The sequence below is a fragment of the Perkinsus marinus genome (genome assembly GCF_000006405.1).
Source record: "Perkinsus marinus ATCC 50983 genomic scaffold scf_1104296954446, whole genome shotgun sequence".
Classification (NCBI taxonomy): domain Eukaryota; phylum Perkinsozoa; order Perkinsida; family Perkinsidae; genus Perkinsus; species Perkinsus marinus.
Window position 1 is genome coordinate 70,237 of NW_003208140.1, and position 15,672 is coordinate 85,908.

Below are 15,672 nucleotides of genomic sequence, written 5' to 3' on the forward strand. Positions count from 1 at the left end.
ACAACAACATATACAACAACATATACAACAACATATACAACAACATATACAACAACAACAACAACAACAACAACAACAACAACAACAACAACAACAACAACATATACAACAACATATACAACAACATATACAACAACATATACAACAACATATACAACAACATGTACAACAACATGTACAACAACATGTACAACAACATATACGACAACAAGATGAATTGTGTACCCAAATAGCTGAGCACCATACCCGATCACCATCAACAACTGACCTTCCGATTGACGACCGTTTCGTTTCAATATGATCTTCCCTGGTTCGGCTTTGGGCAGTACCACTCGCAGGCCGGACTCAATCGCTGAGTAAAAACAACCCAAATTCACCACGGACCAAAAACGCCCGATTTCAACCTTATCAAAATCGAATCGAACATATAAAACAATCTGAAAATACTAATTCCAAAAATGTCGTGATTAGCGATAAATGCACCAACAACGAAATTTAGTTTATCGCTACCTTTAGGACTTCTATGCTGAGCCTTTGGGGAGTGTTTTGATGTCGCAGAATTCATTTTCGGAGATTCTCGATCATTCGTTTCCCCGTTTCGATACGCAGACGGTGGAACTGATCAGCGTTGAAGAAGAGTAAACATTATAAAAATTATTATATAATTTTATATTATATTATTATCAAAGGAATTATATATATATTTGCTTCCCTTACCAAAAAAATTTACAAAAAAATATTCACGAAAAAAATTATACAAAAAACTCTCCATCATGAACAAAAATTTCCCAAAATTTCCTCACATTTTCATATTGTCACCAACTCACTACAAAACTGACCACGTGCGTATCTTCTCACACGACCCCGAGAACTCTGGAAATTGCTACTGCATATTTGAAACCCATGCCTCAGCAGCACATATGGGGGCCTCAATCGGGTAAGGGAATTTCTTATGTTATGATGGGGACACTCAACGTTGGCTGAGTACAGTCAGGCAGCTGCGTCTATTTGTGGTCTATTTATGCTAATTTGTTATACGGTGAGATATGATATATAACCAATCGACAATACAATGGAGTTTCACCACTCTAGTGATACGAAAAATATATTTCACGACTACTGCATATCACCGCGAATATCGCGTTTTTCACCGAGTTTTACGCCACTTCGCGTAAAAAGGGTCGTGAAACTGCACTGTATAAATGTGAATATACAATAACGATAATAATAATAAATTAGATATAAACAAATTATACACTTCTAAGACATTCACCTGCAATTATTGTTGTGACCCTAGCAATGGTGAACTCGACAAAACGATAATAAAGTTGATTTAATAATACTCTATCTACGATTGCAAATACGAGAATATCTAGCCCAGCTGATCACAATCTGAATGCACTACATATCTTAGAGCGCTCGCACAAAAAGGGACATAGCATCACATTCAGCAGTACATTGTCGTTTTACTCAGCTGAGGAGCTCAATACTTTTCAAAGCTAATCATAGGAGTTTATATACGAGCGTACAGAAAAAAACAATGAATCGGAAAAAATCCTCAGAATTTTCATATTGTCATCAACACATGTGCTTGACCGTCTGCGAAATCTACCACCTATCCAATACAATGAAATTTCACCACCCTAGTGATATGAAAAACATATTTCACGACTACTGCATATCACCACGAATATCGCGTTTTTCACACAGTTTTACGGGTCGTGAAACTCCAGTGTTATATCAATGCCCAAATCCCCAACAAAAATCATATATCCTCACCTTTTCCTGGCGTTGATGCTCCGCAACCCATAACAGCGTCACCAGTGATTGACAAATTAATACACGAAAATGAGATGAAACACTACCAATGATAAAGGGCGACACATTCTCACCAAAACTCAACTCAACTCCGAAGTCCAGGAAGTAATCGTTGTCCGGACGTTTTACCTCGAGTATAAACGTTTCATATATACACATAATGGAGAAATCTTCCAGAAAATTTTCGTTTCCGACTCGAGTTTTTGAAAATAAAAATTTTCCTCACAAAATTTTCTTTTCAGAATGGAAAATTATGAACTTTCCAGATTAGATTTCAAAATTTCGTCAAACTGTAACACCCCAGAGAAAGCACATGTTCATCGCTCAAACGCTTTCACAGATGATTACCACAGCGTCAGTGTGAGGGGAAAATATGCACATGACCAACCACATGTTGGTGACAATAAAAAATGAGAAATTTTTGGTAAATTCTCATTGGTGTATGTGAATATTTCTACCCTAATTCGTATATGAACTTGCATAATGGAGTTTCACCCGTTTTACGTAAAGTGGCGTAGCACTCCCCGATATTCGTAGTAGTCGTGAAATATATTTTCCACCTGTGTTTTTCATATCACTAGGGTGGTGAAACTCCAATGCAGAAAAGTATACTCTGTGGCCACTGAGTATGAAATGTACATGTTCATCACTCGTAATATGCGAGCGTTATAAAATTATTTATTTTTCAAGGAAAGTGAAACGGTTTGCAATATAGTAGAATCATTGTGCCTCGATTCACCACCAACGATCAGAAAATTACTCGATGAGAATATTCACTCATTTTACCATACTCGTTTTCACATGTGTGTGCTCGAAAATTTCACAATGGAGTTTCACCCGTTTTACGTGAAGTGGCGTAATACTCTCTTCACCAAGGTGAAACTCTATTTACGAAACCGATTTGGTTTCCCACTCACTCGAAGCAGATCACCGTATAGGAAATCGTCGTCCCACGCGTGCATTCATTTGTGAAAAAAATTAAAATTATATACGTCTACGATGGTAAATAATACGAATCACAATAAATGAATCTTTCATAGCCGTTATGATGCACTCGAATGATGAAACTTTTTCCAGCTTAAACATACGGAAATTCTGGTAAAATGTCATCCTTACCTGTAAAATTCCGCAAACACTGAAGTTTCACCGCCCTAGTGATATGAAAAACATATTTCACGACTACTGCATATCACCGCGAATATCGCGTTTTTCACAGAGTATTATTACGTCACTTCACGTAAAACGGGCGAAACTCCAAAGTGTTTTTTGAAGTATACCGTAAATCGATCACATCACAGACTTGAGAACTACTAAAACGTCATGAGGAATCTAATGTATTATCACCGGGAATTGAGAAATGCTCGAGAGCTATCACGGCCAAGGCGAGAGGCCCCACTGCACTTTATATACGGCGTATAACCGAATCGTTATGCAAAGTAGTATTTTCAACTTAGCCTTCAATTTTCGGGAGTTCGAAAGTCAACTTTGAGTAATATCAACTTTGATAACAATGTGAATCGATCGACACCAACGTTTTAGAAGCGTTACGTAGTCTATAGTCGTACTAGTCTCAAATTGAAGAACTTAGCCATCTCGAAAATGTATATATGCATAACTGTACACTATCTCACTAGTAAAAATTAATATAAATAACATAATATAATATAATATAACGATATAATTATAATATAATCTGTATAGATAACTATATTACCATGTATTAAATATTAATAAACTACACCTAGTGAGAGTGAAACCGTCGCAGTACAGAATATGTTGATCAATACAAAAGTAGAATTTCACCCAAGTGTATTTCCGTTCTAATTCATCATACTCAGTGTGTAAACATAAGACCAGTTCTAGTTCGGAAAAATAGTATTAGAAAGCTTCTTGTGAGAGAAAACACATAAAGAAAGCTTACCTCGGTGTATGAAGGCGAACATTCATTCCACCAACACGGTAAAGTCTATACTAGTATTATACACGAAGTAGTTATTATAGTAATATCTATCTCTAGTGTAGAAATATATGTTCGCTTTCCTCACCAATTATAGCAGTTTACATACGAACCCGCTAAGAAAGGCACAGGAATCAACGAGAATTTCCCCCAAAAAATTTCCTCAGATTTTCCAATGTGTACTTCACCATGTGCATATTTTCCAACACCGTCTATCTCATAGAAAAGATAATATGAATCCCCCAAATACGAATTGAATGCATCCAACGCAGAACCACAAATAATAAAGGACGATTATGAAGACAGAAATGCATTAAACCTAACTTGTCAGTAGCCTACCCCATTAAAGGAAGCGTTACCTCAGCACCTCATGTGAGTCATCATACACATGACCGAAGCGATGCACTAGTATTCTGTGAGTAACATGACCATGGCGATCACAATCAGCACAATCGTTCTCGGGTAATTTTTTAACGAACACGGATACTTTTACACGGCCAAAATCGTTTGGTCAAAAAGTGTATTCTCCCAAAAGTGGTCACGATGGCACTTACACTTAGGTGAAACCGTTACCGTTCCGGATGTTTATGGTCGCCATGAAGTATACCCAAACTAAAAATTCTTGTCTGATCTACCTGCTTCACCTATCCTTTGTTGCGCTATGATCAATGCATCGGCAGACTTGCGAGATGAAGTAGAGAGAAACAAAAAGCAAGACAAGGTAACGATAACTAGGATATAAACGACAGCTGTTGAAATATATGCTCGCTTTCCTCACTTATAGCAGTTTACGTACGAATCTGGTTAGAAATGTACAGGAATCAATGAGAATTTTCCAAACCTCCGATTTCTCATCAACGATGTTGCTAGGGGTTGTAAACTGTACACCTTCGAATATTCAATGCCGTCTTTTGTACGCCTACTTGACTAACCTGTTACTGCAAGAGTACACGTACAGTCCAAAACTTTAGGCGCTGTGATCATTATAAGTCTTCAATACATACGCCTAAGGCGTGAGATTTCACGTCTAACAACAACCCCATTTCCTATACTGTCACCAACACTTGCCCTTGTGCACACTTTCCAACACGAGCGGCTATTCTATTTCTCATCAATAACCACGCATTATACAGTTTATGTATACCGCCTCGATTACAGGTATTTTCTCATACACTTCGATGCCACGTATTGCAGATTCTCACGTTTTACGTGGAGTGGTGTGAAACTCGATGAAAACAAGCGATATTCACACTATGCAATAGTCGTGAGATGTGTCTTTCACCAACGTTTATCATATCACGGGTGAAACTCTGTTATACACCCGGTTTGAGTTCACTGCTAAAATACTTTTCTTAAGGCATCAGAGAGATTCCCATTTAAAGCAATCGTCACCAGCCTCTAACGACCTCGGACGCAAATTACCCATTTGATATTCGTATCATCAATTGCCCCATTTAATGCGTCAGTCAAGGCTGAAACATATGCATGTCTACACAGCCAAACTGGCTTCAGTTAGAGCTAATACGAATATTCGTCATCAATCGCATTTCCCATTAATGCAAGCAGGTCATACAAATGCCTCAATAATCAGTCATTGAAAAGGTCACCGCATGAAATCTTAGAGCCAAAACGGCTCAACCGACACAATTGGTTTCCAATCAGACTCGTCATCTTTTATAATCACTCCTGCAACTTATCATCTTATCATCACTAAAAACACACTCGTAACACAACAGTAAAAACAACACCCGAGTTGAACCGAACTCAACCTTCCTAGCAGAGAATCTCCTTAGGCGGCGATAGCCATCTTCTTGGCAGCCTCCTCAGCAAGAGCCTTCTCACGCTTGGCGATGACGTCGTTGGACTTCTGGCCCATAATTCCACCACCCCAGTGACGACGAATATCAGTGTTCTCGTTGTACTGGACGTGCATGGTCTTCTGGATGGTCTCCAAAGCGGCGGCATCCTCCTTACCGACCTCAGTCACGGCAACCACAGCGGCAGTCTTCTTACCAACGAGTTGACCAAGACGAGACTTGCCCTTAATGATGCAGTAGGGGACGTCCTTCTTGCGGCACAAAGTGGGGAGCCACACGACGAGCTCAATGGGATCGACATCAGAGGCGATCACAACGAGCTTAGCCTTGTTCTGCTCCACAAGAGAGGTAACCTTGTTGAGACCATAGGCAATGGCAGTAGGCTTGGTCTGGGTGGTCTCCTCACCGGCCTCCTTAGCCTTAGCGATGGCCATAAGACGGGCACGCTTGTCAGCGGGAGTCTCGGGGCGGTACTTGGCCAAGAACTTGAGAACGTGAGTGGCCTGGTTCTTGTTCAAGGTGTTGGTGAACTGGTTGATCATCGGTGGGACCTAGAACGAAAAGAAATAAGATTCAACTACATTAGGAGGTAGTGAATTACAAAGCCACTCCAGATAACCAACCAACGGATGCTGAAGCATCTAGAGGCAGCGAACAGAACTCAACCTCTATAACAGCAGCTAAAGCCACCAGAGGAAGAGACATGTTCAGGCTCAAGGCCTTGCCCACATTGGTGGCCTCTTGGAGAAGGCTTAGTAATGCCCCTCAAGGTCGCACCTTCAGGCGCTGCATGAGAATAGCCTTCTTGCGCTGAAGGTTGACGTTCTTGGGCCACCTCACGTAACGGGTGAGGTCACGACGAGGCTGGATGTCCTGGCCGATGCCGAAGGAACGAGTCTTCTTCTCGGGAAGGATAGACCTGACAATAAATGGCATGAAAGCGACCCTAATTTAAATCTTCCCTGGTCGACCTCAAGATACGTCACATCACCATCCCGAGCTTACTTTCCGTGAGCAGGGGCCTTAGCCTTCTCGGCCTTGCCGATCTGGGGGACAGCGGGAAGAGTCTTTCCCTTCTTAGTAGTCTTCGAGCCCTTAGGTGCCATGACGAACGGTTCACTTGGAAGTGCTTACCGTTGCTCCTCCCCAGCCGCGGGCGCGCGCTATCGATCACGCGATCGATTTGTCAGCGCATCTTTCTAACACACAAACGACCTTGTCCCACTCCTCTCACCGGTACAAGTTTTCTCGTGAGAGGCATGTAAAGTCCCATGATCATCTTAGGGAACTCCTGAGCCTAGCTGAGGAAGGCGAACATATATTCCTACTCCAACACTGGCGCACGGACTCCGTACACTAGAGTAGAATATTCTTGTGTACTACTATGACCAAACCAGTGGGAATCGGTAGCGATGGAGATACTGTAATGGCGAAGTACCATCGAAGGCTGTTGAAAAGTGGACAGAAACTCAAAGAGGGACTCACGGGACCGTCCAACATTGCGATAGGTCGGTCGATGCTCACCCTCACTCACACTGGAAGATAATAGTTCGATACCACAAATTATCTGCTAACGTGTTCCCAAGGAGAATGAATTCTGAAAACACCTCATCTAAACTGTCAATATCTCGTATCGAATATAGAGTATCTATTGGATGCTTTCTGATACCAGAATTCAGCAATAGATTGTATCAATCACTGCGGTAAAATTACTTCCTCTATCGCTTTTACCGCACATAATTCACTCTCGCATATTCGTGATCGATCATCGATCACCAATGGTGATTCACCATCACGAATATTCAGCTGGAAATATATGTACATCGATCATCGATGTATGCATATTTTCAGCTGAATATTCGATAAGGATTCAATGTAGATTGAATCTCAATCTTATTCTGAGTCTTAGGTCATTGAGGTTGCTTAGATGAGACAGAGCAGACATCAGCAATTACTTATTCCATTTCTAAGCTATTATGATAACGCTAAAAGTGCTGTTGTAATTTGATAGGCGATAAACTGTGTAAAATAGTGGAAGAAGCATTGAGGGAACAAGCAACGGCTGAGAAGTTGCATGCTGAGGAAAGAGCTCTGAAGGATAAATGTCGGTCGCAGCCTGCGACTCGCAGGAACCACTTGTCGCTCGTGCATCATTTGATATGAAAAGAGGTCTCTTCTGGCAAGAGATTTACTAGCTGATCTGAAGAAAATGTGGTATGAGATTCTCTCATAATGAAAATAGTCGTATCATAAACGACATGTGTCGGTAAGAAATCGTCACCGACAATATCAAAATTCCGAGGAGATCTAGGGACATTCTTGTTGGTTTCTGCACACTTCTACCCGAGCTCGTTTGTGAACTTCTATGATAAGTGAGGAAACTTTTGAGCTCAGCTGAGGGAAGCGAACATATTTTCCGACACTGTTTTTCCCGAGATATCATTCTTGTCAGTCGTGCATGATCTGGCCAAGGTGACGGTGATGAACGAGAAACTTGAGAAACTGTGCAAGGCGTTACACGAAGAAAACAGGAGAGTCCGCGAGGAAGCGGAGACGATTACTTCACGTATGTGAGAGATGAGCGACGAATGCACTACGAGACACATAGCCTGACATATACCACAGACAGAAGGAACACCTGAATTTCAATATGGGCTGCCTTTTCCCGAAACCGCTATCATCTATCATAGTCTGTTCAGCCCATACTAGAGCTCACTCTATCACCATCCCAAGAGCGATACAGTCGATGAGTACACCGTTGTTGTTATAGATGTGGACGAAAAACAAAATAAGATGCAGAAAACTATTATTAATGTGATGAGCGATTTCAAGAAGGAATGTGCAGAGATGGAAGAGGAAAGGAAGAAGACGGCTGAGGAGAACACCATGTCAGTTACACTCTGGAAATACTCCTCACGAGTGACTGGATTTCGTGATATAGTTCAAATTGAATAATAACAGATTCTAAATCTACGGAAAATTCTCTATTGTATAGTCATTTCGGCTCCCTCCGTCTGCTTCGGACACTATATCACGGAAATCGGTCACCCGTGTTATATAATGATCCATGATCATTGAAGAAAATCGTGATATCGTAGCCTACTATTCGTAACGTCATCGAGGAATCCTCAATGACGTTACAATGGTCGCAATTTACTCAATTTATGCACAAGGTTTGATATCAATTGTGTTGCTTAGCTTTCTCGCTATTCCTGATCATTGTAACGGTTTTCCTCCTCGGCAGGCTTAGAGCGAAATTGAAAGGGCTCCTTGAAGACGTTAATGAACAGAGAACGGAGACTCAGACCAAACAGAAGATGATGGATGAACTTCTGGAACAGTATAAGAACACACATCACGAACAAAACGAAACCATCAAAAAGTTATGTAACGAAGTAAGTGACCACCGCTCGTAGAAGTGTTGGAATACACGAGCGCATTCCTCAGCTGAGCTCAGGAGTTTATATGTACAGTGGGGAAGGAGTGTACAGAAACCAACGAGAATTTTCCATAATTTCGTCAGAATTTTCATATTGTCGCAAACACATGTAGTTGAGCATGTTACGTGCTGCATGTGCACATTTTCCCACACTGGCTCGTTGCTCGTTAGTTGAGCTCGCTTCGGCGAGTCAGCCTAAGAAAGGGAGCGATATCCCCGTCTCTCTGTGATCAGCGTGACTCACTAGTGTTGTGTGTGGAGAAACAACGAGAGGAGATAAAGGAGTACAGCATGAAGATCGACGATATGGGCGGCGTATTCGGCAAGTCGACTGAGGCGTTGAAGAAGCTCAAGTGGGAAGTGCACCATTTACATTCACCGCTATTGATGACTATTTATTGAGATCATCAACAGTTAGAATGACCACACGAAACGATCGCTAGCGTTGCGAGCCTCGCGATACGATCATCTTTATGCGAACTCATTGCGATCGACTGTGGTCGACAATCCTATTGTATTTTCTATGACTTGTGACTCTCGTGAAGTCGGAACTTTCCAACGATACACAAAAGAGGGTCATTAGTCTTGTAAAACCTCTGGGGATAGTTCTTCAGTCATTATTTTGAAATATTGACTCACTAAATTGTGACTGCACTGATCGATTATATCAGCAACGCTACAGCCAGCACGCTTTGGGGACAGATATCTGTGTCAGCTGACACAATCAAAATATTCGTTTGATGTAGACAATCATCTGAAAATAGAGAACAAGAATAACTGGAAGCACGATTAATGTAGAAAGGTGAAGAAAGTGTGTGTCGCAATGATCAGATCGGAAGTGGACCGACTCAAACGTGATCGTGGGGTGATGGAACAGAGAATTCGAAAAGAAACGACTCAACGAGAAGCTCTCGAGAATTTGAGTGAGATGTTCATGCGGTTTTAAGTTGTATTTGGGCCGCGGGATGAGAGGAAACAACTTGTGAAAGGTCACCACTACATCCAAGACTTGTTGACGTTTCAGCTTGGAACACTATTTACTCAGTGTTGAATCGTGAATTTGCATGAGGAGAACATACACTCTGTGAAGTGCCCTTATCTTGGGTACGAGACCATTTATATCATATCATCATATCGCCATCACATCTGGATCTATGTCGTTATTTTTCCAGATGAGTTATCAAACTCGTTTACTTCATCTTGAATAGACCGAGTTCGTTCTCAGGCCGATCACTCCAGAGTCAAAGAAGCGAATTAACCATGGAAGTGCAGACGATGAAAAAACGTATGCAGGAATTGGAGGAAAATAACCGACATGATAACCGAAGTTCATAAGGATATTTCGACATCCACAATGTGTGGCGTTACAACATAGAAACAAATGCGTGAATACAGAGAATACAAATACAAGCCGAATACAAGCCGTTAAGCAGCCAAGCCTGACTCGGGGTCCATATACTGATGTCCTGCAATTGCGACTCGCGATGCGCGAGCTAGTTGACGAGTCTTCGCAGCTGATCTCAGGAGTTTTCTCACCATGTTATGGAAATTCATAGATGAGTTTGGGAAGAGGTGTACTTCAAGTTTCGGTGCGAAACCAATAAGCATCTCACGAAATTTTCTCAGAACTTCTATAGTGTCACCAACATATGTGGTTGACCATGTGCATATTTCCCCATACTGGTGAACGTGTATCACTCAGCGGGTTTTCTTGCAAAATCAATGAGTATTAAAACCATGTTGCCGCTTCTGATCAACGTTGTCACAGTGTCTGGGTATCGCGGGTCGGAAAATCTAGTGGAGCCTCTCGAGCAGCTCGATGTTGTAGACGCTGCCTATCCGGAACAACTTTATGAAAAAGCGAGAGAAGAACTTCGAAATGTGTGAAATTATTCGTGCGCTACGAATCCTGGAAAGGATGCAGCACACTTCAGGGGGAAAGCAAGTCGATCAATCCATACGACTATCTAGCTAAGACGACCGAAGCCGGAATAATAATGGCATTCGTGACGCTCAAGTTGGTGAGTTTATTACTACCTATATGTTGTTGGATGCTCGTCTCAGGAGTGGTCGTTAAAGCATCGCAAACTCGGGACTGACCAGTTAGCTGACGTTTGGAAGAGTAGACTGACACTCGGTGGTTTAGGAAAAGTGAATGTGTGAGTGAGAGGGACTCCGCTCAAATCGCTCCGTGCTCGTTTCTGTATTTTTCGACGTCGGTGAATTACGATAATTCTTCCAATTGGTATGGTAAATCTCTGACTTCCAGAGGGATGCTGGAACTCCTCCGTCGTTCGAAGTGAGTCACCCACGTGAATTGGGTCAACATAGGACGCGATCATGCTTCGGGCACAACGCTCTTCTCGTGTACCCTCTCTCCACTGCTGAGAAATCACTTGTATAGTATGAGCTTATTGCTGCCCGAATTATTTATTCGCCGCCCGCTTTTTCAAGTGATTCAGGGCTGTGGTCTTGGAGGAACAGAAGTGGGGGAAATCGATACGTGCTACTCTTAGGTACTCGTTCGATCCAGGCAGGATTTTATTGGTCGCCAACGATGGCAACGAGATGAACGATGCTCAGCGGTTCATATTGAACCAACCTGAGACGGACTTGTGAGTGAACTGTTTCCAGTTCAGTTTCCGAGAAATGATTTCTAACGCTCTCAGTTTCGAATACCAGCAGGAGAAGTATTTCCCAACTGGTCGGGTTGAGCCATTGAGCACTCTACAAGAACGGCAGTCTGCTGAAGACGAAATGCGTAGAGCAACGATGAAACGCCGAGTGAGAAAACCGGTCGCGTTTACCCAGGGTATTCGGAACATAACGAAGTTTCATTCATACAGTTTATGGCTGCCTCATTAGGATCGCACTCAATGTGGTTCAATGGTCCACAGTTCGAATGGTAGATCACCGCGCAACGTTCACCGCGATGACCGCGATACGATAAGTGAAAATACCACAATGAAAATGACCGCGCCACACCGCCACCAAATACCGTGTTTTCGGCGAAAAGTTTTTACCGGTTACCATCCCACGAAGCGAAACACACGTAGATGCCACTCAGAGTGGTATTTAAACGGGGCCCACTCCTATTCAGCACGATTATCTCCGTGCCACGGATACCATGGAATTCTTTTCGACTAGGACAAAGCTTGATGATTAAAATGCCCAACAACGGGTGGGTTCGTTCCCGTTGAGTGAGAACTCCTCACTCGCATATCTCAGCCTCGCTTCCGAAACGTCGAAACACTTCCGCAACAAAATATGCGGGCCACATGTACACTGTATATTGTACTGTGACCCTCCACCTTCCAACATTGCCTGTACATGCAAAATTTGCTTTGCAAACCGTTGCACCACTCCTCAGGAGTGACTCCTATTTCTACGTTTGCCGCAACCCGAGTGACCTAGCTCGAGGGTGGTATTCCCATATCCTAGACTTACATGCTTCAGTGACTGGAGAAACATGAGCTTTAAAAGCTCAACTTTTCATATCAAGTTTCTGGCAGAAACTTCCTGCCGTATTTGCCCTTTTGTGTCTTACCGTCTTGCGCAGAGTAACAGCATTCGTGGCATGACGAAATTCTCCGTTGAAAAATGTCGCATCTGGCGATATTGCGCCGCGATAGCCATGGCCGTGTGTTTACCACGGTACGTGCTTGCCGCGGTCACCGTCGAGATATCCCGTTTTTTACGAAATGGTAATCATTTCGCGGCAGCGTATCGCGGTTAACATACCGGGGGTGTATATCCATTGTATTGAATGAGTAAACTACATAGATCACGATCAGTGTTGCCATATCATTATGATATTATCATCACTGAAGGGGCGTTAGTCAATTACCGCAGGAACGGATTCATCGATAGAGACCTGGCTGCTAACCCGGCACCGTGCTCCTGATTACAGCGTAGTATCAGATACCATCTCAAGCGAGAACTAGAAGCAACGAGCTATAGATATTAAATTTTCATTTTGACATGTTGTTCCCTCAGGAAACTTTCCTGGGATCCTGTGCCGCATGGAGTACCCGATTCTCATTGATATTGTGTAGTTTATCTTCAGTGGTAATACTCGACAACGTCAAGTCGACATTTCGAGTGTATCAATGTCACAGTGAACTGGTTCGAATCGAAAGATAGAATAACGGAACGATTTGTCCCATCGATTTATCGCTGCACAAAGACTTCGTATGCTAAAAGTCACAAATGAACTACATAAAGATACAGGGACAATGAGCCCTTACCAAGAACACACCAAAGGTCCTTGTATGGCCAAACGAAACCGATTTACACCGCGACGATATAGTTCTTAGTAGCTGCAGTCCAGCTGCTGGTCTTACCATTGGCCAGTGGTAAGTCCAGTATTGGCAATACTCTGGCGAAATAATGTTTATCTTATTAAACCCGGGTTTGTTATCGATGAGCTTGATCGAGCAATCTTGGCTCAAGTTGCGATGATGCGTTCATAGCCTAGCGATCGAGAGTAATACCTTACGTGAGGGAAGGTTATGGTGTCGGTGAAGATAAGTCGTCGTGATTAATTAACAAACGAGTTGTGCGGCACAAAGCACTGCTTTCTTGAATGGCTCGCGGGCGTGATTCGAGCTCTTGTTAGTGTCGATCCTTATGGATCATAATTTGTGGTGGCGGCGTTTTTAAAACGTCGCTTCATCCCTCGCCGTTCATCGGCACATTAAATCTGAATGCATCCGATGGAACGATGATCGTTCCTTCTCCGGCATGTAATCACTATTAGTGATTCACTAACATCCGGATGTTAGTGAATCACTAATAGTACGCACGCAGATTCCGCGTCCCAAAGTACACGTTTCCGCCTTTCTCCGTCCACGCAAAACCCCCCAGTCGAACAGAGTTTCATGACAGAGAGCCGACGAGCTAAACAGATATCGACGAGTTGGTTTTTTTATGAGCGGAAACTGGTGTGGAAGACTCAGTCCGACAAGCGCTTCCTACATAGCCATCAGACTGTCTTAGACCAGCGTAGTTGACTGCATTCATGTTCCTACTGCAAGCTGTCGTAGTAACGTCCAAACCGACACTGACCTAGTTACCAATGTGGCACACTGAGTGTGCGGCAGCCCGCCAGAGTCGCAATGATTCTCGTGATCCATTCTCTGAGAGAGAACCTCTCCGAAAAGTCGGTCATTCTAGGAAATCTTGCCGAAACAAATTGACTGTGGAGGTTCCAAAGCTGGGGACAACTGAGCTCACACGTTCCCAGTTCATGCGTGCTACTCGATGCTGATGGAGGACTTCAAAAACCGCGGAGACACTTCTTGATAACATCATCGAGAACAACACGAACAGCCTGAACTTCAGGCCTTGGAGCGCAGGGCTTATGGTTTTCTCCTGTGGCCTCCTTCGGAAATACTTCCCGACCAGTGGTGTCCTTGTACATTCTAAGTTGGAATTTCCAACGTAGACTTGTGATTCCGAAGCCATATTACGGCATGTCAATGGTCTATCATTCATTCATCACAATCACCTGCATCTGGTCTTTCTGGGAGAGCTCAATCCTGGCCATCAGGCATGCCAAAAGCATATTCGACGACCTCAAGGCTCATAGAGGTGCGACTGAGTTCACCATATCGACAGCCCATTGGAGCAACTACAGCAACTCCCCATCTTCAGGATTGGTTTATACTCCGGCAGAAGAAGCCCAGCATTTCGCTCGTTTCGAGGAGGAGTTGAGGATCCAGTCCGAACTCATCTCGACTGAAGATTTGGCGGTCCTCTACGATGAGACCAGACCGGCCATCATGCAGAGCCTCGTTGACGAGATCAATTCCAAGCAGAACACATGGACCGCGTCGACTGGGCAGAAAAGATTCAAGAGTAGCTCTACTTCCCAATTGTTTGTCGAAGCATCTCTCTGCTTTTCCTCAGACCTCTCCCTGCGTGATGCTAAAATGCTATGTGGAACACTGATGAGAGGGTCAAACGACAAAGCCGTAAAAAAAGGCTATGCTATAGAGGAGCTGCAAGACCTCCCCACTGACTTCGACGCTCGCACCGCCTTTCCCAATTGCTCAAAGGTTATCGGCCATATCAGGTAGCTAACTGGCGACTGTGTGAGAAAATGCTGCTTCGATCTCCAGAGACCAGTCAGCTTGTGGGAGCTGTTGGGCATTCGGTGTCACTGAGGCCTTTAATGACCGCCTATGTATCAAGTCGAATGGGGCGTTCACGGAGCTCCTATCGGCCGGCGAGATGAATGCTTGTACGCTGTGAGTCGAGGATGCAAGCCTTAGCCTGGGAGCTTTCCAATCGGTACTTACTGCCCAGGTTCTTCGGATGCGGTGGTGGAGATCCTTACTCAGCCTGGTCTTGGGTGCACGATAAAGGGATCGCAACTGGTGAGGGGAGTCGACCGAAACGAGTCTCGGAATCCGAGGCGAGTCTGCTATGACTTATCCTCGACAACTCGATAGCCATTCATGTCTACAGAATAAATACAGGGGAGACCCACACTGTAGTCCACAGTGTAGGTCTCCCCCGTCTACAGTCTGTAGACGCTGGGAAATATGATGATAATCCCGGCACGGATCGCTGTCGTTCTCAGCGATGAGCCGGCGACGATGACTCCTGTTGTAGCATCGTCTGGGACGACTTATCCC

The 15,672-nt window shown here is 43.5% G+C and overlaps 3 protein-coding genes across 3 annotated transcripts in view; 1 reads left to right on the top strand and 2 right to left on the bottom strand.

Annotated features, from left to right (window-relative positions):
* Pmar_PMAR026464 (cGMP-dependent protein kinase, putative) overlaps nucleotides 1-1,977 on the bottom strand; it is a gene marked incomplete at its 5' end in the record, with an annotated part of 13,682 nt that extends 11,705 nt beyond the window's left edge. Inside the window, one exon of the mRNA XM_002776104.1 lies at nucleotides 1,885-1,977. Within this exon, the coding sequence (XP_002776150.1) occupies nucleotides 1,885-1,977 (93 nt within the window). The remainder of the gene's footprint in view (nucleotides 1-1,884) is intronic.
* A 3,541-nt stretch (nucleotides 1,978-5,518) lies between these two features.
* Nucleotides 5,519-6,717, bottom strand: Pmar_PMAR026465 (60S ribosomal protein L7A, putative). The gene is made up of 3 exons (XM_002776105.1): nucleotides 6,598-6,717; nucleotides 6,370-6,511; nucleotides 5,519-6,143 (listed from the first exon to the last, which is right to left on the bottom strand). The coding sequence occupies exons 1-3, from the start codon at nucleotides 6,696-6,698 to the stop codon at nucleotides 5,565-5,567; spliced, it is 822 nt and encodes a 273-aa protein (XP_002776151.1). The 5' UTR covers nucleotides 6,699-6,717; the 3' UTR covers nucleotides 5,519-5,564.
* Nucleotides 6,718-14,505: 7,788 nt separating this feature from the next.
* Pmar_PMAR026466 (cathepsin B, putative) overlaps nucleotides 14,506-15,672 on the top strand; it is a gene marked incomplete at both ends in the record, with an annotated part of 1,807 nt that continues 640 nt past the window's right edge. Inside the window, 5 exons of the mRNA XM_002776106.1 lie at nucleotides 14,506-14,623; nucleotides 14,687-14,890; nucleotides 14,942-15,107; nucleotides 15,154-15,282; nucleotides 15,341-15,453. Coding sequence (XP_002776152.1) covers nucleotides 14,506-14,623; nucleotides 14,687-14,890; nucleotides 14,942-15,107; nucleotides 15,154-15,282; nucleotides 15,341-15,453 — 730 coding nt within the window. The remainder of the gene's footprint in view (nucleotides 14,624-14,686; nucleotides 14,891-14,941; nucleotides 15,108-15,153; nucleotides 15,283-15,340; nucleotides 15,454-15,672) is intronic.

What these genes read in the sequence shown, in the direction of transcription:
- Pmar_PMAR026465 (XM_002776105.1), bottom strand. Translation starts at nt 6,698, where the DNA reads ATGGCACCTAAGGGCTCGAAGACTACTAAGAAGGGAAAGACTCTTCCC. An exon ending in AAGGCCCCTGCTCACGGAAA is followed by an intron (nt 6,512 to 6,597) that starts GTAAGCTCGGGA and finishes ATTTATTGTCAG; the next exon opens with GTCTATCCTTCCCGAGAAGA. An exon ending in TTCTCATGCAGCGCCTGAAG is followed by an intron (nt 6,144 to 6,369) that starts GTGCGACCTTGA and finishes TTTTCGTTCTAG; the next exon opens with GTCCCACCGATGATCAACCA.